This window comes from Lepidochelys kempii, chromosome 5, assembly GCF_965140285.1.
Source record: "Lepidochelys kempii isolate rLepKem1 chromosome 5, rLepKem1.hap1, whole genome shotgun sequence".
Classification (NCBI taxonomy): domain Eukaryota; kingdom Metazoa; phylum Chordata; order Testudines; family Cheloniidae; genus Lepidochelys; species Lepidochelys kempii.
Window position 1 is genome coordinate 116143313 of NC_136384.1, and position 27997 is coordinate 116171309.

General features: G+C 39.8%; 1 protein-coding gene across 3 annotated transcripts; it reads right to left on the reverse strand.

The window, feature by feature from the left end:
• Positions 1-27993, reverse strand: CAAP1 (caspase activity and apoptosis inhibitor 1). Of its 3 annotated transcripts, none has more exons than XM_073345537.1 (7): positions 27676-27993; positions 25812-26012; positions 23453-23537; positions 21537-21615; positions 7562-7635; positions 5178-5213; positions 1-1568 (listed from the first exon to the last, which is right to left on the reverse strand). In XM_073345537.1, the coding sequence occupies exons 1-7, from the start codon at positions 27805-27807 to the stop codon at positions 1231-1233; spliced, it is 945 nt and encodes a 314-aa protein (XP_073201638.1). In that variant the 5' UTR covers positions 27808-27993; the 3' UTR covers positions 1-1230. The 3 variants fall into 3 exon arrangements, with proteins under 3 accessions (XP_073201638.1, XP_073201637.1, XP_073201639.1); XM_073345536.1 differs by having other exon boundaries at positions 5178-5228; XM_073345538.1 differs by lacking the exon at positions 5178-5213 and having other exon boundaries at positions 27676-27992.
• Positions 27994-27997: the final 4 nt, after the last annotated feature.

Sequence of the window (27997 nt, forward strand, 5' to 3'; positions counted from 1 at the left end):
TAATGAACCATTTATTTTATTTAACAATATTTAACAAGAATTAGACTCAGACCTGGGATGTAACAAAATCAAAAGTTTCTTTTAAATATACTTTCAATTATAAAAATAGCACCACTTCCAAACAATCAAAATTAATTTGTCGCAGTTACCAAATAATAGGAAAGCAAGTTGTATAAAAGCAATTATTTATAAACATCCTTAAAATGAAGAATGAGTTTATGATTTTTGAATCCTTACAAAAATGCATAAAATAAATTATACCACCTTTCTGGAAAGCTATTTACAGGGGATCTGAAAAGATTAAATCAGTTAAATATCAAAAACTTGAGCTCAAAATCAGAAATCTTTACACAGTTTCTGATTCGCTGCATTATCCAATCTCACAAGATGATGTGCTGAATTAACAAAATCTCACAATGAGAAAAACAAAGCATTCATTTTCCTGTTTTCAGCTGAGATGTACATGATAAAATAATTGTGGGAGGAGACTAGCCAAATAAAATGACCAGCAGTATAAAAACACCTACTAGCATAGTTTGTCACTGGAATTACTTTCTCTAACAACAATTAACTTAGATTGCTTACTGAAAAAAATTTTCCTTAGCAATTTTAGCTCTCTAAAAATGAAGCATGCTTTTAATCTCCCAAAGTAAATTGTCATTCAATTTTAACTAATTCATTTATATTCCTAAAAGCTGCGGCCCAATGAGAAATAAACATCTCAAATCGTATCACAGAGTGCTGCAAGCAGATATGAGTACTGTCATGCCACAGAAGACCTCCTCAAACTAGTACCTTTTTAAGAAGCACATGCAAATCAAGTTACTTAAATTGCTAAAAAGTTCAGGAGGAAAAAAAAATTAGCAGTTTAATTGCTAACTACAGGAATTATGAAGAACCTACGGTGTTCGTTTAACCTTTATTAAAGGCACCCAGCATCCTGGCATAGATCTATGACTTCTTCCTGATTCACGTCAAGTGATAACCCAGCAAAAAGAGACACTGATCTAGTGCAGTGTCAAACCAATCCATTTGTATAAGTCACAGAAGCAGCATGCCAAAGGCAATGAAAACCAACTATCAACAATTTAAGCCACAGGTCAGGATACTCAAAAGGGTTTGAATGAGGAATGTCATGCCCAATCCAAACATACTATAGCACTGAAGAGAACAGACATCACACCCTTCAAAACAAATATAAAAAAATATTAAAATGAAGTAAGCTTAGGGCTATTTTTTTACATCGCCAGCCTTCATCAGGGCCTTAATAGCCCTGGCCCGCATCTCAAGCTCCAGGAGCTCCAGCTGCTGTGCTGATGGCTGAACATCTTCTGATGGAGCAACAGTCAAGTTTGCTGCTTTAGACTCCTTTGGGCTGGATTCTGCCAACCCCAGTATCTCATTCACGCTTTTCTCAATGTCCTTCTGAAGGTCATCTATCTGACCAGCTCCACTTCTGACAGCACTTTCTGGCACATCTGGACTCTCCTCTTCATTGCATGGGCCTTCTATGTCACTATCATATGCATCTGCATTTATGCTGAGGACATCACTATCTTCTCCCTTGCCTGTAACACAAATGTAACAAATAACCATGCAGTGCAGGGAGCCTAACAAAAATTTACCTTTCATTTTAGAAACTGCCTCTGCATAAAAATGTTTCTCTTCACAGATTCAGATTATGACAAAAACCATCTATAAATTATAGGCAAGTATTTCCTCCTCTTTTCCCTCCCCCAACTTTTAAGACTGATCTAATTTAGACAAGTTTTAATGCATTTTTTATTCCAATTTAGAAAAACATGCAATATACCAAAGCAGCAGTGCCTGAAAAATGTATTCCATCATATGGAGTTACATGATCTATTTTCCTAATTAAAAATGTCATAAGGTTTTATATCACAATGAAGCTTCTGCATTACAAAATGAAAGTTGATGTGGGGAATTTCTGGGACTGATTATTTTAGAAGTAAATTTAATTCTCAAAATGCAGTTTAAAAATACTTTGATTACTTTATAAATTACAATAAAGAAAAAATACCAAAGCCAATGAAGATGCAAAAAAAAAAAAAAGTCATACATTACAATTATCTAAGCCTTTTAGTGAAGTATTTCAGATTAATTTGGGTCAGCTCAGTAAAATTATAAAAGAAATGCTGGTGATTTTTATTTTTCGTTAAAAGCAGAGGTTTATTAGGAAGAGTTTAATTAGAAAAAGCAGTATAGTCAGTAAAACTGGCAAAACCTCCATCACCGATTCTCTTTACGGTGAAGTTGTGAGTGAGAGATACTATCCCTCTTGACACCTTGGCTCTGCAACTACTTGGTGCTTGGGTGTCATTTTTCATCTTTAGATATGCTCTGATAATATTGCTTATTGCTTAAAATAAATATTGTTATTTATTGCAACAAAATGGCAAAATTACTGATTCCAAGGGTTTAATATTGGCTCCTGGTAGGGTCATTATACAATAGTTAAGGCTGCTAATTCATAAATAGTCTTAAAAAATGAAATTATAGATTTAAAGAAATGCATTTTAAAAATAAAAACTTTTCACTGTGTGCTGAAGATACAAGGTAAAAGGTACATTCATATACAGTAAGCTCCTGTACTGTATAGTAACAAAACAAAATGATAGTTTTAGAGCATATCAGCATTAGGATATAAACATCTATATACCATAGTAATTTTCCTTTTTTAAACTTCCCTTTTTTAAATTAGCCTTTTGCCAACTGGTTTAAAAAGGTTTCCTTTCTGTGGATGACTTAAGAATCACTAGTTTTCTCCATCTGTTCTTTTAGCTCCTAAACCTCAAATCTCCAAGGCTGGGAAGTATTATTGATCTGCCAGTATTGCTCATCAACAACAAAGCCACTGATATACTGGAAACCAATGCAGTACTTCCTTTGTGAATTGCTGTTCTTGGACACCAGGCAATTTGAGTTTTACTAAAGCTCAGGTTATAAAGAATATATTGATAATGTAGTCTAATACAGCAGGGAGTCAGGGTTTGATGCCTTTAACTAATTGTCTTTGTATCTCTGGGATTTTCCTCAAGATGCTCACATTTTATTGTTGCAAAACTTACAGAAAGGATTTTGCTAATCATTCTTCTAAATACTAATGACAATTCCCTTGAAAGCATGTGTTTTAGTCCCAACATGAACCATTCTCCCTTCCTCTTCAAATAACAGCACAGTACACATCTTTGAAAAGAAATTTTTGAAGTCTGTCTTTAGAAATGCTTGTTCATATTTCGGTGCCGTTGGTTGTACACCACATCACAAGAATACAGCTATGTGGGTGAGAGGCATTTCTGGAAAACAGGAGGGAGAACTGAAAAACTCTCCATACCTATAAAGGGCCATATTCCCCTTGAACTTTTCATTCAATGAAAATTCTGTGTGAAGATTAACAGGTAGGATATGGACAACAAATTAAAATTTCTGGATCCAAAATAAGTTGAAGCAACAAATTTTGCCAGAGATCAATTTTTCCTTTTAAGAGTAAAAGAATGCATTAGAAAACTCTACCCCTTCTATGAAACGCTTAAAAGAAATGTTTTTTGGGATGCGTGCATATTTGCTTATGAGCAGGGAAGGAAAATCTTTAGAAAAACAGATTTTTCTTGGCTTTTGTGACATAACTGTTATCCTGAGGGGATGAAAAATCAATATTGAACACCAAGAAAGAAATATAATAAATGCACTTTCCTTGCTTAAAAAAAAAAAAAAAGAGGAGGAATGGTGTTTCATCCAACTACCTAGTCAACAATAAGTTTCCTTAAATTGTTTTTATAAACACTAGAGGCATATTTAAGATAGCCAGCTGCTTTTTATTTACCCTAAATAAAAACTTAAACCTGAGTGCTGGTGTAAAGAGTTCAAAAGAAATATACACATCCTCAATTCTGGAGTTTTGGCCCAGATTTAAGAAAGCACACGAGTCCCTATTCGGGACTTAAGTGCTATCCAAAATAGGGATGCTTTCGTGAATCGAGGTCTTAGCTACTCAACATGTGCAATCCCAGATTTGTAACATCAGCTACTGAACATGGATGCAAAAGCATACTAACAAACAGGTAAACAGTATATGATATGTAAAGTGTACACAGCTACACATTTTCAGGATCAAGATCATCATAAATTTAGTCAGGTATGGGAAAATTGGTCAAATCCCTATAAATTCTTGCTTCTGGAGATTAGCATTGTTGATCACGTTGATATATAGGATTTTTGGTCTGTGGCACTTATTAGGTGAATGATGACTTTTTTTTGGAGTAAAAACTGGTTATATTGGTTAAAACAATTTAATTCTATGAAAAATGTGTCCTCTTCTAATCCTCAACATCACATGGAGAGTTTGCAATAAGCACTAATATATAAGGCCCATCAGTCCCCTACTAAAGTCTTCAACACCACAGAAGTGATGTGTTTGGGGTAGTTGCCCTGTCTCTAAAATGCCTATGATCATGGCAACCTCAAAATCTGCATTTCCACCTCAGATGCAAGTTTCACTTCTCCTCTCCCTGCCTACAGAAAGGGATGAGTGGACTCTGAACAAAATCTTGCTAACTAACTTCCCAGAAAGACAAGGAATGGGAATTATTAAGATTAAGGAATGGAAATTCTTCTGTCTTGCTACAAAGCACCAGTCCATATTTACTTAGCACCTTATTCAACAGGACTGCATTTCCTTGGGGCAAGAAAACATACTGTATTTGAGGAGCCTAGTTCAAAGTTCAGAAGTTAAACTCTGAGCATGCTCATCCTTACTGCCAATCTTCGCTTTGGAACTGATCAGATGGAGCGGGTGGAAAAACCTGAAAGCTACTGACAAACTGGGTCATTCATTCCTGTCCCACTATCTGTATAGAATAGGGAGCTGCCCAGCCTTCAAAGGTACAGGCTGTCCTGGGTTCTATCCAGAATTAGGAGTCTCCATTGCAGCACAATGCACAGTAATCACACAACCACTGGCCTACAAATGTTGTTTAATTAGCCGATGAGCTTCATTTCCCTCTTTTGCAGTTGTAATTTTACACAGTAATAAAAGTCTCAGATGGCATTTTTCTCATTATCTTTTTCATTTTGATAACTTGTACTTATTCCTTCAGCTACAGTTGTGAAATTCATTTCAGCACACTTAATTCCTTTTTTAACCATATTTTACTCACTTCTGCTTAGTCTGCTTTGTCTTCTACCTTTTTTTCCTGTAGCATCACAGGCTCCAGCATGGAAGAAGAATGATTACTAAGTTATATTTTACAATTTATGCCCATATTCTCAAAAGCTCTTTAAAGCTAACATCTTGAGAAGCACCGCTGTCATTGCCCAAAGCCATCATGATACCGTGGTTGATAAAGTCATAAAAAAGGACAATGAAGCAATCACCTGCAGCAGTCATCAATTCCCTGAGATAGGACAGAAAGAGTGGAAGAGGTCTGCAGGAAATCTGTCAATTCCGAGGTCACTCCATATAACGCAACAAGCAATATTTAAAGCGTTTCTCACAAAGTCATGGCATCCTGCTCTTAACAATTCTGCAGCTTTTGTTATGACATTCTTACCTCCTCCCTCCATTTAATTCCCCTCACTTGCTACTTCAAAAAAAAAAATAATAATAATAAACCGTTTGAAAAGCTGTTGAGATAGGACTCAGAATTGTGAAATAAAAGCTGCTGGAAGCAGATAATATTGGCCCCTCATAAGAGGAATACAGTTTATGAGAATCTGAAGCATTTACTGATTTGACAGTTATTTCTGACATTACAATGTATAGTAAGTACAAATGAAAATAAACAGGCTGAGATAGAAGCAGCTATAATTCTAGTGTCATGTATAAAATAATACTGGCAGTTGTTACGCAGTGTTCATGAAATGGATGAGCTAAAACAGGAGCTGATGCAGCTTAAACGCAGCTTCCAATGTACAGTAGGGAATCAAAAGTACATCACTGTCTTGGTATTTTATCCAGTGCCCATCACAGCAGTACATGAATGCTTAACCCAATGCATTTCTGCCTGTTCTAAAAAAACAGAGGACACTAGAATCACCAGAATGAAAAGCTGATTTTGTACCTTTCTTTCCTGGAGGCTACAGAAAATGAAGGCTCATCTGTCCCCACCTGATTACCAAAAGCTGCCATATTGGTGTGATCACACCAAATGCTGGCTTGTTTGTATTTCTACTTTCAATTGCTCAGCTTGCACTTGAAGTACAGAAGCAGCTGTCTTTTAGATATCCAAAGGAAGGTGATCATTTAGAATGATCTGCATCCAAAGAGAGAGAAATGATCAAAGTTCCTCTTAAGCTGGATGGCCAGAAGTGAGAAGTCGGAGAGTGGGAGGGCCTGCAGTCTTGCTTCCCCTCTACTACACTCCCTTCTCCCACAGCTGAGTTATTAACTGTGCTTCTGCAGAGCTGCAGTAATGCTCCCCTAGCTACCAAGAGCTCCAGTCCTGCAGAACTCAGAGGGGCAGGAGAGGGATGGGAACCAGGATTGCAGATCCTCTGAACAAGCCACACAGCCTTGAAGAAATCAGGCAGCTGCTTATTTTGAAAGTAAAACTCTATTGCCATCCTTTCTCCTGCCGTTGGACCTGGGCTCAGGGAAGAGGCTTAAACAATATGTGCTAGGGAGCAAGAAGAATGCCTGTAAGAAGGCAGGACTCCACACTCAGGAACTGAGAACTGCATGGACCCCAGGCTGAGGCAGGATTTGGGTTGGTTTTAAAAGGTTTTGTTTTTTGCTTATAGCGACTTGTTTTAATTTATGGATCTGAAGATTTGCTCCTGCTGAAAACTGCTTGGTCAGTTCACCCCACTAGTTAACGATGGACCTACAGTCTACTTCAGGATAGTTACTATTATGTTATTAGGATTTGAAGTTCTGGAGGAATTAGGAAGAGCAATGAATGGCTAGTTGCTTATACAACAGATTTACCTAATCTCTTGCTGCTGCAAATGGTTATACTGAATGTATGTGACTGGCAAAGTGAAAAGATAGCATCAACTTCATGATAAAAATACATTTCCCCAAAACCTTTTATTTTTTCCTATGGAGCCCAGGGAAGAAACAGGAGGCTCTTAAGATGATCCTGGTCTACTGATCCAGCACTAGTAGGGTCTAAATATATATAAAACTCACCAAACTCTCTTCTGCCACTTCAGATCACTATGAGTACAGTGCAAAAACAAAGAGTGGGGAAGACTTTTGAACGTCAATATTTCAGCATGAAGGCAACAAATGCCCCCATGTCATTCAAAAGAACACTCTGGTCTTACTGGAGCATCAATGGGAACTTTGATTGTTCAGCACTTTTGAAAATTAGGCCCATGTTTTGGATTTTGTTTTGTTCTTTAAAAAAGTGATTCATCATTTTTTCATTTCTGTACTATCTAGGTGGCACAGATGTCTGGGTGGCACAGATGTCTTGATTCCACTGAGGATGCGTCACTATTATTATTACCACCAGTTCAAGTATCCAGGCTGACAGTCACTGGCTGTTGAAACTGGTCACTGCCAAGAACACAAGACTTCAGCTTTCTCAATACATACCCTGTTTTGACTCCAGACCTTCCAGTTTGCTGTCTTCCCTCAGAGAAGAAGTAGAATCTACATTGTTGTCTTGTCTGGAAACAAACGAGAACACATTTTAATTTGCACACTTTATTATATAAAGTGAAGAGGGCTATTTCAAAGAAACATTTCCTTTACACTAGCACACAGTATTTGTTAATAGCCTGAGTAAGACAGGTTCTGTATGAAAGGGGCCAACAAGAGTTTACATATACTTTTATAACCATTTTAAGCACTTTAGAACCCCAGGGTATTTTTCTGCTTTCCTCAGTGACATACAAGATCAAAGTTAATTATCCTCACTGCACTGGTCCTACAAATGAAAAATCATAATTGGCAGTATCTTCCCAATATGGGGTGCTTATTTGCAAAATGCAACATAAATTGTCACACAGGCAGGAATTTAGAAAATCTAGTTTCAGTTGCATTCAAGGGATATTTGCTGTTTACTTTTGCAATTAAGTAGCTATTTTCACCCTCATGAGAAACTAACATTACCGCTGAAGAATTGCTTTTAAAAAGCAAATTCAGCCAGACTATTGACCTGGGTTCAATATCTATTTCCCCTACCTTAAAAGATTCACCTTTTTTTAATTTTAAGATTCATACACCCTCCCCCGCTAAGGTGTCAACCCTGGAATTGCTTCATGTTGCACAGAAGCAAACAAAAAATAGCCTAAGAGCCATGGAACCATATGTTTGTGGCCTGCTATTTACCTACAGTTTTCAAATGACATTTTTTATACAAAGCAGGGAAGTATAAATGAGAGATTGTAAGATGCACCTGAAAAGGGCAGACACTGCTTACAGCAAGATCCTGAAATCAAGAGAATCCAATTGTTGAGTTTAATGAGCATTTTGGCAGTAAAATTATTTTATATTCATCTACCCAATTTCATCCCTCAGCTGTTTTCTTGTCTAAAGTTTGTGTAGTATGTATTACATTAACATGTAATCAAAGCAACCAGCCTGCTTGTAGGTATTAAATCGAACCATAAAAAAAATGATAGCACTACCACAGATCTTACCATATTCTAATTTCAAAGTTTCAATACTCCAGACTTAGTTCCTTTTCAACTATGGCCTTAAACAAGTTCTTTCTTAACAAGGTGGCTGCAGATCTGTTTTTCTATTAAATAACCACAGATGTGTTTCTGTTTAGAATGTCAGGCTAATAAATCAACTGGAAGGGAATCTCTTCCTTTTGTACACCATTTCTAACCAGCCCAAATTTGCTACACTGATGCAAACGAGGGTACACCTATTTTGACGGCTACTTTCCCCGCTAGTTGTAGACATTGTAATCAATTCTGAATGGCCCTCCATTTGTCCCACAAGTTTGTACACAAAGACATGCATATAATTATCACAATTATGCAAACAAATGCTTAGGAAGGTGCCTAGGCATTTGCACACACAGATGCAATAGTTACGCAAAAAACTGAATGTTTGGCTCGATAGCACACACCCACTTTGACTTAACCTGTATCTTGCAAGAGACTGGGCGAGGATCGTGTGCTTCCCTCCTCTCTCTAGTATGCTTCCCTACCCGCTGAAGCTGGGTGAAATGTTATTCCAAATCCCAAGGTTTCAGTTCTGTTGGGCTCTCCATTTCCAGCAGAAGGATGGAAGAGTGGGTAGAGATGAGAAGGAAAAGAGCCCAAATGGGGAAAGAGCTATGCTGAACAGGGAGTTTGTTTATGTGAGCTTCTCTTATCCTAGGAACCACCCAAATGCTTCCCCCACATAGGGATAGCTCAGTGTTTTGAGCATTGGCCTGCTAAACCCAGGGTTGTAAATTCAATCCTTGAGCGGGCCATTTAGGGATCTGGGGTAAAAATTGGGGATTGGTCCTGCTTTGAGCAGGGGGTTGGACTAGATGACCTCCTGAGGTCCCTTCCAACCTTGATATTCTATGATTCTATGTTTTTTGCTTGTCTCCAGAAGGTCAGACATTTCAGGCTGTATTAGCTCTTAGATGCTATATCTAAAACCAGAAATTCTAAGAGAAAATTAATTTTGCTTTAATGTGATCTTTTAAACATATTAAGCAGGTTCTCAGACTTTCATTCCTTCTTGCCCCAGCCTCCGGGGGTGGGTGGGAGGGCTGGTGGTGGTAAAACACAACCCAAAATCTTGCACTCTTCCCTTTTGCCAAGGAGAGAGGCTGACTGGCTGTTTTCATTGCTGATGGCAATGCTACTCCTTGGCAAGCAGCAGGGTCAGCTCTGACACAATCAAATAATTTCCAGGGGGAAAGATGCCAAGCAGTGTCACCTCTGCAGTAATAAAGCTTCTGCTGCCCTGAGTCTTAAAGCCAAATTTCATTCAAGAATTAGAATCACCCCTTTGTCAGCAACCTCACAGCTACCCTTATTTTTAACTATGCAGTTTGTTTTAAGTACAAGTAGTAGAAATATCTACATTTCTTTTTACCTAACAAAAAATAAAGACTTTTCTGTAAATTGGAAATCATGTAGCAAGACCTGCTGTAGAATGTGTCCCTGATATTTAGACCATATCAACTGCTTTAGCAAAAAAAAAAAAAAAAAAGCATCCCTGCTGTAAAGACCATCTGCTGTCAAAAAAATTGGGGGTCCCAAAGGCAAATCTTTTACAGTGCATTTTATTTTATCATAAAAGGTTGGGTTTGACTGGATTGCTGATGAAACTTCACCAGCTGGATTTTAATAAGCAGGTGTCATACACCATCTTGTGGCCAAGCAGTGGCCGAGCAGTCTAGATTTGGTTATTTTCTTAATAAAAAGAATTCAATTGCATAAGGACAGTGGGCCAAATTCAGTTACTATTAATTTACACTGGTGTAAAACAGCAGACACCCAGCAGCCAAAAGCCGATATAAAAGTGGGGAGCACCTCAGTACAGCCCCCACGTGCGGGGAGCAGGAGATAATGCTGGATTTAACCCTAAGGCAATGCCTTTGTGGCTGCAGGTCTCATATCCTCATTTTCCATATTGACCTTGGCTAACAAGTGGCAACTAAAGTTTGGAGTTCCCTGTGCCTCCTGGCTGTTAGGAAAGAAAGCAGTCAGAATCAGGGAGATATGCTCTAGGAGGGAGTCAGTGCTAATTTTCAAAGTCAGCCACAGCTCTCTCCTGCCCTCCTTTTTCAGCTGATTCCCTCCTCTCACCCTTCCAATTTTGGTGCATTAGCCCCTCCACTTCCATTTTTCTCTTGGGTCTCCTTGCCATTCTCCCTTGTTTGGGTGGTGTTCTATTCCACCTTATACATTTTTTTTTTTTTAAATAGAAGGTTGGAAGGACCCTCTCTACCAAAACAATAACACCTTCCCTCTTTTGCTGCTTGCCGTTGACAGCAGCTGCAAAATGAAGCTTACCTAATTAGGTGGTCCATGGATCCCTGGGGGTCTGCAGACTATGTCTAAAATTTCCAAATTGGTCCACACCTTTATTTGAAGTTTTTTAGGGGTCTGCAATGAAAAAAGGTTGAAAACCTTGGCCTAATTCTTTTAGGCTGCTCATCTCCTAAGGCTGTTAGGGCTAGTCTACACTGACAATGCTAAAGCACTGCCACGGCAGCACTTTAATGTGGCTTGTGTTGTCGTGGCAGAGCGCTGGGAGAAAAGTCTCCCAGCGCTCTACAAAAATCCCCCTCCACAAGGGGCGTGGCTAAATACACTGGTGCTTTACAGCACTGAAACTTGCTGTGCTCAGGGAAGTGTTTTTTCACGCCCCTGAGCGAGAAAGTTGCAGTGCTGTAAATTGCCAGCGTAGACAAGCCCCGAGTTTCACTTTACAGGCTTCCTTCTAAGGTAGTAAAAGGCTTCCCACACTGATCTTTCCTTGGCAAGGCTTGAACAGTTATTCCAGATTTCCTTCTCTATTTCACGTAAGAGAATCAAGTTTTACAGGACAAGAATTAATACATACATATCATCTTAGATATTCTTCTTGGAAGAAGTATCAGGGAAGGAGGTTTGTTCCCCCTCCCCCACCAAAAGGATGACGACAGATGAAATAAATAATAAGCATTAGCTATGTTACAGAATTGGACTCCAGACTGATCTGACTTACTAGACCAAGGTTTCAAGACACAAAATATGTCAAAGGGTTGCATGGGAAGCCCAAGGTGTTCAGGGGAAGGGTTCAGAGAAACCCAGGGTGTATGCAAGTGTGCACTCACCCCCACAGAAGTGACTCCTGCAGCTCTGGCTGGGCTAGGCTGTGTGCAATGCAACCTGATTCATGGGCTCTCAGTGCCCAAAGAGAATGAGAACCACTGTAATAGATTCTCCTTGGTACACACTGAGAAGAACAGTCAGAGCCTGATTTTGAGAAGCAGACTCATTTTGCAGGCATTTTTGTACTTGCAATTAACTGTGCTGTAATTCAATGCCCTTCAATCACTTGTCTCTGTGATTAACAGATAGAAACAGGCTATTAGACATCTATGGATTTTTTGTGCAGTTGTGCATGTGGTTTGTGAATATAAAATCTAAAAACAAGGTGAAGCCCTTAAAAAAAAAAATCCAGGGCCTAAGTTTGAGGAACTGTATTTTCTTGCATGCAAAACTTAATTGCAGTGAACAAGTCTTCTGTATTATCACAGTGGTCTGTGAATTACTAATAAAAATCAACACATTAAACATTATTGCTGGAAATACTAGGTATAGTCCCTACCAGCATTATGCACTATGCTCAGGATTATTTGCATGATCGGGTCCTATTTAGAAAATCAAGAATTCATGGGGGCTAACTAGTATTAGAGTCATAATCAAAACCGATAGTTCTTTAGTTTTCAAAAATTATATACAGTATTAAACATTGCAACCCAAATTTACAAATTTGGTTAAGCAAGAGAGCTTCTTGTGTAAAAGAGACAATGCTCATTTTTAAAAATAGCAACATGCAACTGTTTCTGAACCAGATGAAGGAGGAAATTTTCATAAATTTACCAAAATCCCTGTGGTTGACATTGTCTTGTAATGGAAAGTCCAAGATACTTTTTATTACATTTTGCATTAGAAAGGGCATAACATTAAACGGAATGACAGGATGTACCTCAGTAAATTTGGATACATGCAAAATGAGCTATGAATGTCAGACTAATGCATCAGAAGCCTTGCTTTCGTGTGTTCTATATATTACAAAGTAAAAAGAAACAACGGATATTACATTGATTACAGCTTTTATGCTGCCTATGTTCACAAACAAATCTGCTTCAAGTCCTGTGTTACTGAAAATTCTTGAACTGCTTATCAAATTATCATACTTTCTAGTTTACAACTTGTCTTGGAAATAAGTTAATTTAATGTACTATACTAGAGAGAACCTTTAAGAAAAAAAGAATGTATTTCATACAGTTTGAGGGGTCAAATTCTGTGAAGGACAAATTTTTTTTTTTTATGATCACAAAGATAAGGGGTCCTATACTATACTAACCTACAACAGATCCTCCTCAGATAACAATGGGAGATTTGCATCAACATCCAGGGTTGAACAAGCCCCTCAGGTAGCAACTAAATTTGTAGTTAGTAAACTTACTGTTGTACACCGCATCACAACAACCACAACAACGGGGGGAGCAAGCACGATACTCATTCTGATTTGTGCACACAAATGTAGAAACTATGCAAGCTAGGTGAACAATTGCACAACAACCTTATTTGAATAATTGGCTCTAAAATGCCATCATTAAACTCAACAACCCATGTTATTTCAGGCAGTCTGTGAACTGTGGAAGACAACATTGCATCAGTTGCACTTGACTTCCATTTGGCAAGTTTTCTTTCTTTGCAACCATAAGTACTCTATAATTATTTTTTAAGTGACCACTTTAGAGTCTACAGAATCTGACTGTCATGAAAGCTGGTTAAATATCTTACATGGGGCACATCAGGGCCAGGGATAGGTGTCTGACACCAGTGTACTGAGTCTCAAAGAAAATTATAAAAGTATAGCATATCAGAGATAGTGCCTACTATCCACAATTCACTAAAGAATTGTGCCGGACAACCAGATAAGGCACTTCCACCACCCATGCTGGGAGAACAGAAAGGAAATGAACTAATAAAAGGGTCCATCTAAAGATCTGAGATTACTGTAACTTCTTTGCACAATGTCATACCAGTAACTAGAAATAGGAGTCCATTTAAAAAAAAAAAAAATTCCCTGGTCTTCCTTTGTTTTCCTTCCTTAGATCAGAAGCTCAAGCCTCCTCAACATTGGATATGGTTTTATCTGGAGGCAGTACTCATCTGATTGACAAGAGCTGCTGTATCTGGTGAGTATTTTCTTGGTCTAAATCCTTTTATTTTTTATTTCCCTTTCCCTTCCTCTGTTGTGTACAGCTTCCTGCTCGCCTGCACATTCCTCCCCACTCCTATTTGTCCTCTTGCCACCTGCATATGCTTTTCCCTCTCCCCCAAGCACTTCAAAATATTAAATGCTAGTAATGATGTGTGTCCAATGCAATAAATGTTTCTAGCATCTAACGCCAGGCACAATACAGATGTGAAGCCAATATACTAGACTGCATACAACTGGACTCAGACCAAGACAGAGAACAGGAACGGCATTAGTGATGCAGATGGTAGATATCCTCCCGTCAACTGATGGAGGGCAGACATGCATCCTTTCTTCTGAAGCTTTGTGTAGCATTTGACACAGCTGATCATGAAATGTAGTTATCCCACGACAGAAGTGACAGAAATCCTGGGGAAATGTACTAAAATGGTTCGAGTCCTTCCTTCAAGGACACACCCAAAGGATAGTGATGGAAAACTGCACCTGTACCACCAGACACACTCACTTGCCAAGTCTGACAAAGATCTTTTTTGTCTCCAGTTGTATTCAATATTTACATATAACCACTGGCAAGACATCATGGGCTCAAATGCCAACAACATGCAGATGACATACAGCTCTATTCATCCTTCACAGTGTAAGAAAACTGTTGACTAATATGTATATATATCCATGCTAGCCAGCATATTAATGTATTATCCATATCATACACCTACAGATAAGTATGCATTAAGAACCAATAACATTAAACATAAATACTGTAACAATGATATAGCCTAAACTGACCGATACCAGAACTCTGTTCAATAGTCTAAGTATCCCACAACTCCTTGCATTTGCTGAAGCAAGCATTTGGCCTAAGCAGATAGGAAACTTGTCGAAATCCAGATGCATTCACCCTATGTCTTAGTACACACTAGAGAAGTAACTTCACAGGCCAGTACCTGGAATGCTAGTATCCAAAACCAAGATAAGGAAGAAACAGAACAAGTTAAGGAACTGGGACAAAGTGATGGATTTGATTTTAGTGACATGTAAATAAAGGTGTAACTTTGGGATCGCATCTTCTTGTAATACAGATGTAACATTGCTGCACGAGACTGCTTCCCCAGACACTGGTATCATATAGAACCCTTTTCTTGTAGTATATTATTGGCTTACAGCAATAAACCAGATTGATATTGGTTATTTGGCCTCTTGAATAAATTTCGTAAGTAACCAAAGTGTGGGCAGGCATCTCACTATATACAATTTAGCATCACATCACCACCATTGTCATCAAGTTAGGTAGGTATTGGCAACAGCTGGTTGAACATAAACCAAAGCAAGATGGAGGTTATACCGACTGACAGAAGAAAATAATTCCAAATTATGTCACAGTACAGTCTCCTCTGGTTGAAGAGACATACTCATAATTGGTCAAGTCAGTCCTGAGTTTACAAATGCTCTTTGACTCCTCCCCAGCTCTATGCTGTCACACTCCAACATCTGCAAACATAATATTCTACCACTGACGGCTGGCTAGAAAACTACATCCCATTCTGGCAAACTATCACCTGACTTCAGTGACCTGCCCACTGGCCTACCACAATTGAATCTACCTGGACAAGGACGAAGCTATCAGTTGTCGGGAAACTCCAACTTGTACAAAATATAGCAGGGTACCTCATCGGCAGGAGGGAGGGGGGACACTGTCTGTGAAATGCTAGATTCCCCCCTACAGTTATGAGGTATACTAGGAAATTGTTCGAAAGCAAAGTAACTTGTATCGGAAAAGGGATTTTATCTAATACAGAAGTGTAAAGACTGAGGTTGAGCCTTTGTTTTCTGCATAACTTGTACATGATGCATTTCATCTTTGAATCTGATTTTTCTATTAAATAAGCCTTTTTGTTTATTTTTACCCCAAGTAAGTCTCCGTTGTGCAAACTGTGAGGAAGGCCAAAGTAAGCTGGTATCACACCTTTCAGGGTGACAAACTGTGGGGGGAAACACTCCAAGTGTCCAGTAGTTAAGAACTCAGGGAGGATGGATTTGGGAGACTCAGGATAGGAAGGCCTGTTGATGTCACCCTGCAAAGAGTAAGTAGGCTAAGGGAAGCCAGTGTGAGACCTTATGCTGTAAGATAGGCTCCTCGTGTCAGAGATCTGAGCCATAGCAACACAGTGTTAAGGCACCTGAAGTTTACAGAGCAAGTGACAACCTCTTACTGGTCTGGGTGATCCCTAAAACATCAATAACACATCACACCTATTAAAAAAAAGATAAAAATCCAAAAGAAATATAAATCCACATGAAAGGAGGAACCGCATGTGACAAATCTTAGACACACTGCTTAATGCACTACAGGAAGGAGCTCTGATGTCATGATGATGGGTGCAGTTTAAGAACATGAATAGAATACCAGTGAACAGACAACAGGTGCTAATAGTGCTGCTCATATCTGATGCGACTAGCAGTACCAGTGTCCCAAATGGTATAGCTCAGCATCCTATCCTAGGGGGATAAAGACCAGCTGAGGACATGTCTGGGTGCAGTCCTGTATCTGGAAGCAAAATATGTTAAAACAAAAAGAAATCTTCAAACTTTTAAGCTTCCTAAACAAAACCAAAGGAAAACTGCATCCATGAGAGTAAGGTGACCAAAAGGCTGTAAGCAGTACTGATTAAAAGCAAACATGTTACACTGAATATTTCCACACAGCAATGAAAAAACCCACACATATTAGAGTTCTCACAGCAAAGATAACTTGACTGCATTACACATATGGAATATATATGATTATTAGTTAGTGGTATCCAGTATATTGGCCCCCCATCTACCAACACACGCAGTGATACATCAAGGAATAGCTTGAGACGCCTACTCGGGGCACACTCAGAGAAGGCCATTCAGGAAGAACATTGTTTGGAAGACCTCCAGGCTTCTTCACGATGTTGTGGGACCACCACCTGGGTCCTCTGCAGCCCGCAGATACCCAGGAAAAAAGTATTCTTACAATCCCGCAGAACCTACTACAGGACTAAACTGGGGAATCGGTACCTGCTGAAGGAAAATAGGAGAGCAAAGTGGGGGACTGACCAGCAGCTGAAGAACTCACTTCTCAACCTCAGAGCACAGGGAAGAAACAGCTAGCCAGCTTTGTAGACAAATACTAGTTGACTGTCTTCCTCAATTAACTATACCTCATTTAGCAAAAACCTTGGAATGTCCCAAATCCTTTGGCTTAATGGTGTTGTATTGTAGAACAGCAGCATAGAAACAAACAGTGCTGTAAATAGTATATTAAAGATCTGATCAATTGCATGTTAAGAAACTGCACACAGCTCTGAAGTTATGGAACAGATCTATTAGGGCAGTGTTTCTCAAACGTGGCCACCAGCAGATTTTTTTGCAGCCACAACAGCCTCCAAAGCATGGGCAGAGATTGAGGGGACAAAGCAGCAAGACCCACCTTGCAGTGCCCAGTTGTTGCTCCTTAATAGCTGTTACCAAGGGCAGCAAGATGCACTGTTTGCTGGTGCTGCGGCACCCTTTTCTCTGCAGCCTTCTCAAGGCTCTGAGCAGCACCTCTGAAGACATGTGATGCCGGTGTGCGCAGCACCAGAGACAGCTCGTCAGTGGAGGCAGTTGCAGCATTTGGTCACCGGGGCAGTTTCCCCACTCCCGCCCGACCAGGGCTCGGGGAGTCTGGGACTCTGCAGGTAGCCAGTGAGTTCCCAACTCACCTTCCCCAGGACAGGCTCTTGCTGAAGGGCCATAGGAGGTAGGGACAGAGAGACCAGTCAGTGCTTCCCTCGCCTGGACTGGACTCGCCGTTTACAGTTGCTGTAGCTACCGCAGCAGCTCAGTGGCTCCTGGCTGCTGCAGAGCTTGGCAACTCCCTGACAGGGTGAGGGGGACATGCTCTGAGCGCAAGAATAAGAGCAAAGTCTGGGTAGAACTGTTGTAAAGACATCCACCTTTTACCAAAAAAGCAAAAGAACAAAACAAAAAAGACAAAAATATGCAAAGCACGTTATTTGTTTTTAGGTCCAGTAAAGAATAGAAAGAACTGTACATTATTTTTATTATTGAGTCTGCAAAAAACTACATAATATACAGGCACATTTACATGTCCAAATCATTGTAATTTGTTTCATTTTCCTAAAGTTAATAATTTTAGGAAAAATTATCAGAGCAGCCACCACCAAGAGTTGGTGTCCACATTCTGAGGCCACCAATTTTTTTTTTTTTTTTGGGGAACCCATGTACTGTATTAGGGTAGCAATTTGCAGGGTCCTAGCAAACACTGGCCCTGATCCTGTAATCCTTCAGTATGCACAACTCATACTGACTGATTTTACATGGCTTCCAACATGAAAGGGCTGGATGACAGGATAACAATCATATCTTACATTTGATAAGAGCTTTCTACATACTAATGGAGTCTACTACAGATTTTCATAAATCTTTTACATTTTGAGCTTGAGGAAACATTCAGTATTCCATTTCATTGTGGGGACAGGATTTATATGCATCCATTAATAAAACAAAGCTTTTATCAAACTATAGCCACTTATAAACTATAACCACTGATTCAAATTCCAAATGGACTTGGGAGAAGTCCAGAACTAAACTTTGCAACTGAGTGTATCCCACTATATACTTGTGGGCAACCAGACTGAAATGGAGACAGAGTTGGAATAAGACTTTTGGAGACAGAAGCAAGAGCTTTCCTATTTTTTAAGGCAAAAAGTGGAATGAGCAAAATATTCCTCCAAGGGCCAAGAAACCATGTTTTTAGCCCATTTCTGATTTACATCTAATTTGTCAGATGCTGGGCTTGAAGCTCCATGAGGCCTATGAAAACAGAGAAGACAAGTGGGATTTTTTTTAAAAAAAACTTTAATATCTTCTCATTAATATAATTCAGGAATATAGAAAATTTAACAGTTTTACATAAAACAAAAGTCACTTCAACCCAAAAGCTCTACTGAGCTGCCCAGCAAATCATTTGGAGAGTCTTTTTTTTTTAAAAGACTGTCTTCCAAAAACAGATATATTCCCCTATTTGAACTGGTTTTGATCTTACACAGCTTTACATTGTTTATAATCCCTGGAAAAATTTTAAATTTACTTTAAAATCAGCTTTTCTGTTATTTCCTGAAGAGTGCCATATTCAAGCAGTCTACTCCCCGATATGGTACAGTTGTGACTGAAACACTGTCTTCTAAAAGCTCTTACTGGCTTTCAACTTCAATTTGTATTCATTTATAAATGGCTTGAAAAAATTACTTAACACATACTGGCCCAAAGGTTAAGCCTACTTAGGTGAAAGCTATTGTGACCACATCTGCCTGCCTGCACCTTGTTCAGGGACTTCATCCTTTGAAGGAACATGTGGCTTGTATACAGTTCTGATAGTTTTCCAACTCCCCAGAATTCTCTTTGACTACTAGAAGGGAGAAAAGGAACCTTTGTCGATTCCCTTCTTTCCCCTCCACCCGTTTTCAGGTATACTAGCTGCTGCAAGAGGTGTGGGTGTCTCCAGTATTCTACACCTCCCTTGGTCTTCTACCTTCACAGAAGCCAGATGTAAAAGGTTAACCGGTTAACTGGTAAGCATTAGTCTGACCAGTTAACCCGCCTGAGCCATTAACCCCAGGCCTACCAACCCAGTGGCCCCACTGCCCAGCCCCGGCCCTGCTGACCGGCGGGATCAGCAACCGCCACTTAATTGGTTAACTGTTTAAACAACGTATTTTTAATCATTTAAACATTTAACTTTTAAAATGATACTTACATCCCTAGAAGCCAGAGGTATCTGCTACTTGACACTGCATGCCCAGCTTCTGTTTTTGACCCTCTTCCTCAGGAACTTACTACAGTGATGCTGCTGCTGCTACTCATAGCTTTGTCTGTCAGCCACAGAGTTGAAAATAGCAAGGTTCTTGTCAGTTTCGCTGCTCCCCATAAGGTCCTGCATAGCCACAGTGAAAACTGACAAGACTGCTTGAATATTCTGGTGCTCTCTCATCCTTTTGTCAGAATAAAAATTGGCCAGTGTCTTCAGCCTTTGGAAGATTGCACTGTGGTGGTCTGATTTACATTTGGCTCATGTCTGGAAGGTGATCTTCACAACCATAAGGGCTGAAGAATCCCTTCCTTTTAAATTTGAAGTTTAGATTCTGTGGAGGTTAATAGTATTCCCCTGAGAAAGCTTCCTATGCTCTATGAGCAAATGGATTTTGCAATCCCTTCAGATAAACACTAGTTAATAATGATAAAAAAACATTTTTCCCCCCTTTACATTTTTATTTTTATTGTTTTATTCTCTAAGTGACAACACAATTTTCCTCTTAGTTTTTTCCCCTAAAGTCACTAACTATTTTATTTGCATGTAAATTTTTGTTCAATTTATTTTGACTGGAAGTCATGACTACCTGCTTTGAACACTAGTTTTGAAACACCTTTGAGCTATAGAACTACAATCCTGAATCCTGACAGAACTGATTCAGCCCTTATCTTTCTGAGATAGTGAAGTGTGCAGAACTCAGTCTATTAGCTCAAACCTTAAAAACAAGGGTCCCCCCACATCTCCCCTTAGGATAATCCCTCAGGATCCTTGGCCAACAGGATCCTCTCCTCACCCTAATGAACATTTCACTTGCTGTTAGCTATATTTCCAGTGGTGGACGAAGGGATGAAGAGACTGCTTGACATATCTAGGACCTGATACTACAAAGTGCTTAACTCACTGACTCCCATAAAAGTAGGAGGCACTCAGCACATCACAAAGGGTGATCAGCACCTCACAGGATCAGGCTCACAGTTTGTAAAGGGCTTCAAGATTCTTATAAGATGAAAATGATATATTTTCCTGGTTTTACTTTTACACACAAGTACTAATGGGTATTAATGTTAACTGCGACACAGGCATAGATAAAAATATTCCCCTAAATCAGAATTCTTTATAGTGGCATCTTAAATATGCAAAGTAGCACACAAAACAACCCACTACGCTCTTACAACAAACACTAAGTAGTCTGATAAGGAGCCTCATGCAAACTTCTGCAAAAAGGATGAAAGGTATTTCTATTCTAACTGATTCTCTTTAGCCCTGATTCTACAATTAGATTAGTGCAGGTGGACTTTGTCTGGACAGTGCCACAGCAGGGCTGTACATGGGTTCAGGGGTCCATCTGTGTGGATGAGATTGCAGAATCAGGGCCTAAGTGCTCATGCAATTCCCTTAGAAGATCTCCGTGTAGTTAATTTCTCAGTTAATTGGCAATTGTGCAGTATTTTGGCACATGATGATCATCATCCAGTAAGGTATATACTGTTTTAGTGTCACACTATGGCTAAACTTTCTTTTTATTAAAGCAATGGCTTGGTTTTGGTAGGACTGATTTATGGAAAGGAAATTATTTAATGGAAAGTGATGGGGCTAACAACATGAGGGTCTGTCTCAGAGAAATTTACAATACAACGTTGTCTTCAATGCAGATAAAGTGTTAGTACAGGTTTGCAGAGTTGGACCCTGATGATACCACTCATATTGGCTTCAGCTGGATTAGCCATTTGAGTAAGAGTCTGAGGGGGTACTGCGGCCTTTGGTGCTACTGTGAACCGAGGTAGAGGAAAGCAAAACCTCTTTCAAGTTTGTTTATTTTTTACTCACTGACTGACTGATTCAGCTCTAGTCTTATCTCCACCACGATCTGCATCTTCATCAGTATCAGAGTCCGCACCAGTCTCACCTGAATGTATAAAATTTCAGCATATGAGATTATAGCCAAGGGTTGCTTCCTACCTGCTTAGAGTTATTTGCAAAACTTAATTTTACCTGAAGTCAACAGTGTAGTTTTTTCCAATTGAAGGAGATGTTCTAAAATTACATTTACCCAAAAGAAAAAGCAATATCTGAAACTGCTGCTGCCCACAAGCTGAGACTAGTTTGAACTATTCTTTGATTATCCATTAAAAAATATGAAAATCCAGCTTTGTTATTGTACTAAGGGTAAAGGGCAATGAAAAGCCTCAGAGAATCAATCCAAGGCTCTCTGTATCACATAAGCCCCACAGTGAGCTACACAAGAAGGTGAAACACCCACTCAGTGGACCTCTGCATCTCCTGCAACCAAAGGGGAGCTCAACACTGGCACAGAAAAGTTAGCAATAAACAAGCCAGTGTTGAAGGGAATTTGGCAGACAGACCAGAGAAGGTACCACTGGGTCTGAGCTAGGTATTATCTGTGAATACACGGATCTAATACCGGGGAGTCACCAAGCATGGAGTGCAAAAGAGGCTGCAGATACTATTCCAGCTCATGGGTTTGAATGCAGCCACAGAACAGCTACACGTCAACCCTGGGGCCTATCATGCAACACATTCATATAAAACTCAACAACAGCACACTAAACTGTGGCTTGCCCCAAGTGCTTGTACAAGAAAATATGACTCCGCATTACTTCCCAGCACATGCTACATACGCGAGTCACAGCAGGGGACAGAACAGCCTACATGGGACTGCTACACACCTTCATGCACCAGATGGGGGATTAGGTAAAACCATGACTCTACCCCAATGCCTCAGCCAGCACAGCTGAGCTGGTACAGCAGGGGATGGAATCTGCTACTCATACATAACAAAAGCAAATTATTTTCCTCTGTAGCACATGGGGATCCAAGTAAAGAAGTATGGCTAGAAACAGTCAATTCCCTTCCTGGTCTGCTCCTGGAGCAGCACCATACTGCCCGTTGCTATGGGTTGAGAGAAGATTCTCATTCTAACCCTATGACTCTATACAACAACCATGAATTTCGCTTTAGTAGAACAATAATCGAGAGCTGGTCAGAAAAAGGATGTTTTCCTGCAGAAAATTTAGATGAAAATAAAAAATCTGTTTTTTTTTCAAATTTCCATGGAAAAATTATACGTTTTGTTGAAAGTCTGATAACTCAAAACTTCACGGTGAAAAATTTTTATTGAGAAAAAGCAAAATTAAATATTTTGTATTGATCAGTTCAACTTTAAACTGTGTCCATACAGGAAAATTGCAGGGGCTCTAGAGGTGGCAGTTTAATGTCAAATCAACGCAAAAGAAAAACATGTTAATTTGAAAGTGCTGAAATATTATACTTTTGGGAGGGTTTTTTTTTTTTTTTTTGACAAAAATCAGTTTTCCATAGAAAGACACTTTGCATGAAAAAGTTTGTTTTGTCAAAAACCCGATTTTCCATCAAAAATAGCTTAGACAAAGTTTTTGAGCAACCCTAGCTATATCACAGCAGATGACATTGGATAACCACATTTTTCTATCAACAGGTATTAACTTAAGAGCTATTGACTTATTACATATATTTTGGTTTAAGTATGTAGAAAAATATATTTAGCCAGATAATTAACTTTTTACAATACTAGAAGTTTATTCCTTTCAAGTTATTTATTTTAAGAAATTTCTGAGGATGCAGTAGTCTGATATACAGAAAAGACCTATCTTTAAGGTAGATTCCTTTAACTGGGCACTGTTGTACAATTAAAGATCAAAATCTGTAGAATTTACCATAAGAGAAAATAAAGAACTAGTTCTTACCATCAAGAATCTTCAGGAGTTTTTTCTCAGATAGAAGTTCTAATTGATCCAGGCAAAGCCTTTTGATTTCCTCCATGGAACAATTCTAAGAAAATTGAAGTAATACATTAAAACAAAAAAATCCACATATCTGAGGAGAAGCATATATGCAAACTACAATCAACCCTCCATTCCTACCAAAAATTAAACTGTTTTCTTTAGAGTGAAAGAATCTCAAATCATTGAGAGATGCGGATGAACCAAATCTGAAAAAAACAATTCTCTTTCTCTCTTCATCCCACCTCAAAGGGCTTTTGAATTCTTGCTGGGACCTGATGATCTTCTCTATTGTCTCTGATCCAGACAACCACCTTTGGAAGACGAACTGCAAATATAACATGAACATTCCAGCCATTTCAGCTCTACCTGCCGCATGTTCTCATTAACCAAACTAGCAGGGATATTATGTAATTCACTCAAAGTTTCAGTTCTTCTCATATAGTTCATGCAACATCCAACTCAGACAGCAGCTCCTTTTTTGCTGTGATGCACCTTCCTGAGATGTCACAGCCATCATATAACTACAAAGGAGCAATAAGACAGCTTGGGTGCATGTGTGTGTCTGTTTTCAAAGTTAGGTATTTAACAACAATAAAAAAAATAAAAACTGACAAAATATAAAGATGAAGTGTCTGTTACCTAATCCTCTTGTAGATTCTATGGTGGCTGTGACATTTGAACAAAGTGCAAGCTAGTGTGTCATTATGGAGGAGACGCTGGTAACTTGAGCCATGAGCATAAACCATGCTTACTCCACATACTCTGTCCCTAACTAGTAGCTGAACCACAAAGAAGTTTAAATTAGAGCCAATAGACCTGCACCGTCTAGCTCATGCAGTAAAGTCTTATGCTCAGAGGTCCTGGGTTCAATTCCTGTTGCCAGTGACCCACCCAGGGGCATCAAGTTTTTACGTAAGTAAGATAGGATGGCAAGGATCTGAAAAGTGATTTAAAAAGAAGAGGATACAGGTAAAATGTACTTAAAACTCTTCATGGGTAGTTAAATGAACCATTTAGTCCATATTACTGAAGTGCATGGAATTTCTAGCTCTTGTGTTTCTGAATTCTAGCTACCATATTTCCTCGTAAGGATAAAAGTCCCTTTAGAATAATCTTTATTATTTTCAATCACAGATCATTAGAACTGCAGGCGCAGCACAGGCTTACACACTGTTTTGTTACTGTACTTCAATCCCTGTGGCAACAAACAGCCCTCAAGGATGACATGAGGTATGTTTTTTGTGTCTGTCTAGCCTTTTGTTTTAAACTCATTACTTTAATCTTGGTCAATGCCTCAGACTGGAAAGCTGTTCCTTTAACCTTTTTACGTCACAATAGAAGATGCACACTCCCAGAATAATATTGTTGTTTTTTAAGAGGAAACGTACTATCAATCACTTGACTAATCTAACCCTACATGACAACAGACATTTCAATTTTAGGGTTTTCTTCAGCAGAGGCTGCTAGTCTTATCAAATTGTATGCTTTTGTTTTCTTTAGTTTAAACAGGAATAACATTCCAAATTCATTTTCACTTGTGACCTAGAGGACTGGAACCCAGAGCTCAAGCAGATGACATACACCAGGAACTCATTCTACAGAATGTTCCAATAATAAATTAAGAGTCAGGTCTTACTGTAGCAGCTGTGGTATGACAAAATTATGCTCTATTAGTGTTTGTTTTCCTTCCATACCATATAAGAGTTTAATATCATATTAAAGAGAAAGAGGAAAACATTTAAACAGTTTTAGAAATATAAAAATCAAGTCTCATTAATCAGTCAGCTCAATATTAAGAAGTCTATACACAAAGCAGCTCTTCAACCCAACTATGAAATGCTGTCATTTCTATATACCACAGTGATGAGCATGGTATCAATAACTAAAAGTACAGCAATGTCTTAACAATGCATAGAAATACTATGCAACAGTTTAAGACATGAAGTAAATACCACATCGAATTGGAATTCTAGTAGGAATTTAGCGGAATAGAATAAAATTAGTGCATTTGACTAATTTAATTTATCAGGGTTAATATGCCCATCCCTCCTAAAAGTATTGCCATAGGATCTTTAAATGACAAGTTTCACCATGGTTTCATGTCTCATCTTTGTGAAGACTCTGAACAAGAGTGAAAAAAAAATAAAAACAGACGACTGTACCATAATGGAAAATTATTAAATTTAAAATTTTATATAACTGTTGCACAAAAGGTATGTAGGTTGCTGTAATATACATATTGGAAATCCACTGGACTGACCTGAGGCAAACAGAGCTGTTCAGCCCTGCATGTACTGAAGAGTTAAGTATATTTCAATACCTTCAAAACATCAGGCAGCATTTTCTGCAGTTTCTTCTCCCCTATGACACAGAAGCACTGATGAAGCATTTCTTTTTTGTCTGCAATGTAGAAACTAACTGGTTTTAGTGACACACTGAGGTCCAGTCCACCTTCTTCTATGTCGCTGTGCTCTTCAGCTAACTCCTCTTTTTCTGCAGATGGCACAGTACATTTTATTTCCTAAAATTAAAAGATTAAAATACTTGGAAAAATAAAATGGAAATTGTCTCTTTAATAAGTCAAGAAAAGAGGAAAGATTTTACAATGGTGTCTGCCTCAACAATACGGTTCTTACTATAAAATGTTTAAAAGAATATTACAAATGAACATCTTGTATTTCTGGAATGTTATGAACCTTTAAGTGCTTTACATTGTAAGATTGTAAAAGTTACATGAATGCTCTTCAAATGTGTAGGCCAAACATTAATATCCCTCTCAAGAGACTGCTATTTTGACTCATCCTAGCAGTCTGAAAGATCATAAAGCAAAGAGCTACTTCGCCACATAATCTGAACAATATATTTGGAAAAAACGAAACAAAACTTTGCCCACTTGGCTATAACTGGGCTGCTGTATTCCCTGAAATTAATGGAAAACAAGGGGAGAGATGTTTGGCAGCACAAAAAACATGTTCCTCAGGTATGTCTGACGTAGTTAATCACAATTAACCTTTGTAAGACTACTGCTAATGACAAATGTCTTGTTGAAACACAACAGTTTGGGCACAGGATTTTGAGGGCCGAGTTTTTTTTAAAGAAAGGGTGGAGTAAATGTTAGGACAAGAACATGTATTGGGCAGGGTGATGGGATACAGTAAAGGCTTAGAGATTCCCCCAGAAATTTCTTTTCATGTAGCCCCCCTTACCATCAAACATTAAAAATTAGCTAGTAAACATGAAACTGCTTTCCTATAATGCAATTCTGTAGACACTAATATACAAATTTTGGTCACCTCTAAAACTTGTCCCGCACCTAATTTCCCATGAGAAAAGTTATGCAGCTCACCAATACTTCAGACTAGCACCACACAGTTTCAGCACTTTATTCCTTCACCAGGTTTCTATCTTGTTTGTCTTTTTTCTACTCTACATTCGTGTCTGTTCCTTTTTATTTTCGTGTTGTGTGTAAAAGGCTTCTGAGCCTGATTCAGGAGTTTACTTCCAATGAGGATGTGTCCGTTTCTTTTTGAAGCCAGCACTTCACAGTAGTTCTCATAGGAAACTGCCTGCAGGCACGCTAAAGGGAAGGGACTGGTGTAACTGCTTCAAATCCAGCACTCCAAGAGGAGCTGGCAAGGTCCGGCCACCCCAAAGAGAGTGGGAGCAATGCTACCCTCGCCGTGGGGCAGATCTGGGGAGTGCAGAGGAAGCGGGAGCAGAGCCATGGGGGGTTTCCAAGCCCAGCTCTGGAAAAGTTGCTTTCCTCAGACGGAGAGACAGGCCGTTTCCCCTTGATGCCAGTGAGTCAGGATTGAGCAGAGGCCCCTCCGGGGGACGCTTTCACCCTGTGCGGGTTAGAGGCCGGGGGGGTCCCCTTCCCTGGCAATGTCTAATCGCATGGGGGCTCTGCTGTAGCCCAAGCAGGAGCTGGGCCGGACAGTCCCACCGCCCGTGTCACGCAGGGGTCGGACGAGTCGATCCCACCGGGTCCTTCTGGTCTCGGGCTCCAGGAACCAGGCCGAGCACCCGCCTAGGCGGTACCGCGCCCCTCCCCGCCAGGCGGCCCGGGCCTCCCGGCTCAACGCCGGGCCTAGCGCTCAGCACCACAGCCCCAGCCTCCCCCCTCCAGAGCACGGCCGCTTCCACTCGCCCAGCCGGGCCCCGGCCGCTCTGGGGGACGTTACCTCCAAGAGGCCGTAGCTGGACTCGGTACTTCGCCGCTTCCCCTCGGTGCTCCCCGCGCCCAAGCCCCCCTCGAGGCCGCTGGAACGAGAGCGGCGCCGCTTCTTTTCCTTGGAGGATTTGCGGCCCGGCATCGGCCCGGCCTCACGGCGGTTGGAGCCGCGCCCCGTCCCCCACCAACGGTCACATTCCACCCCCTGCGGAGTCAGCGACAGGGCACTGTTCACAACGCGCGCGCGCCGCCGCCGCGGGTGGATTCCATCCCCGCGACAACGGGGTGCTGGCGGCTCCGTGCTGACGTCAGAGCACGCGGACTTCCGGCGC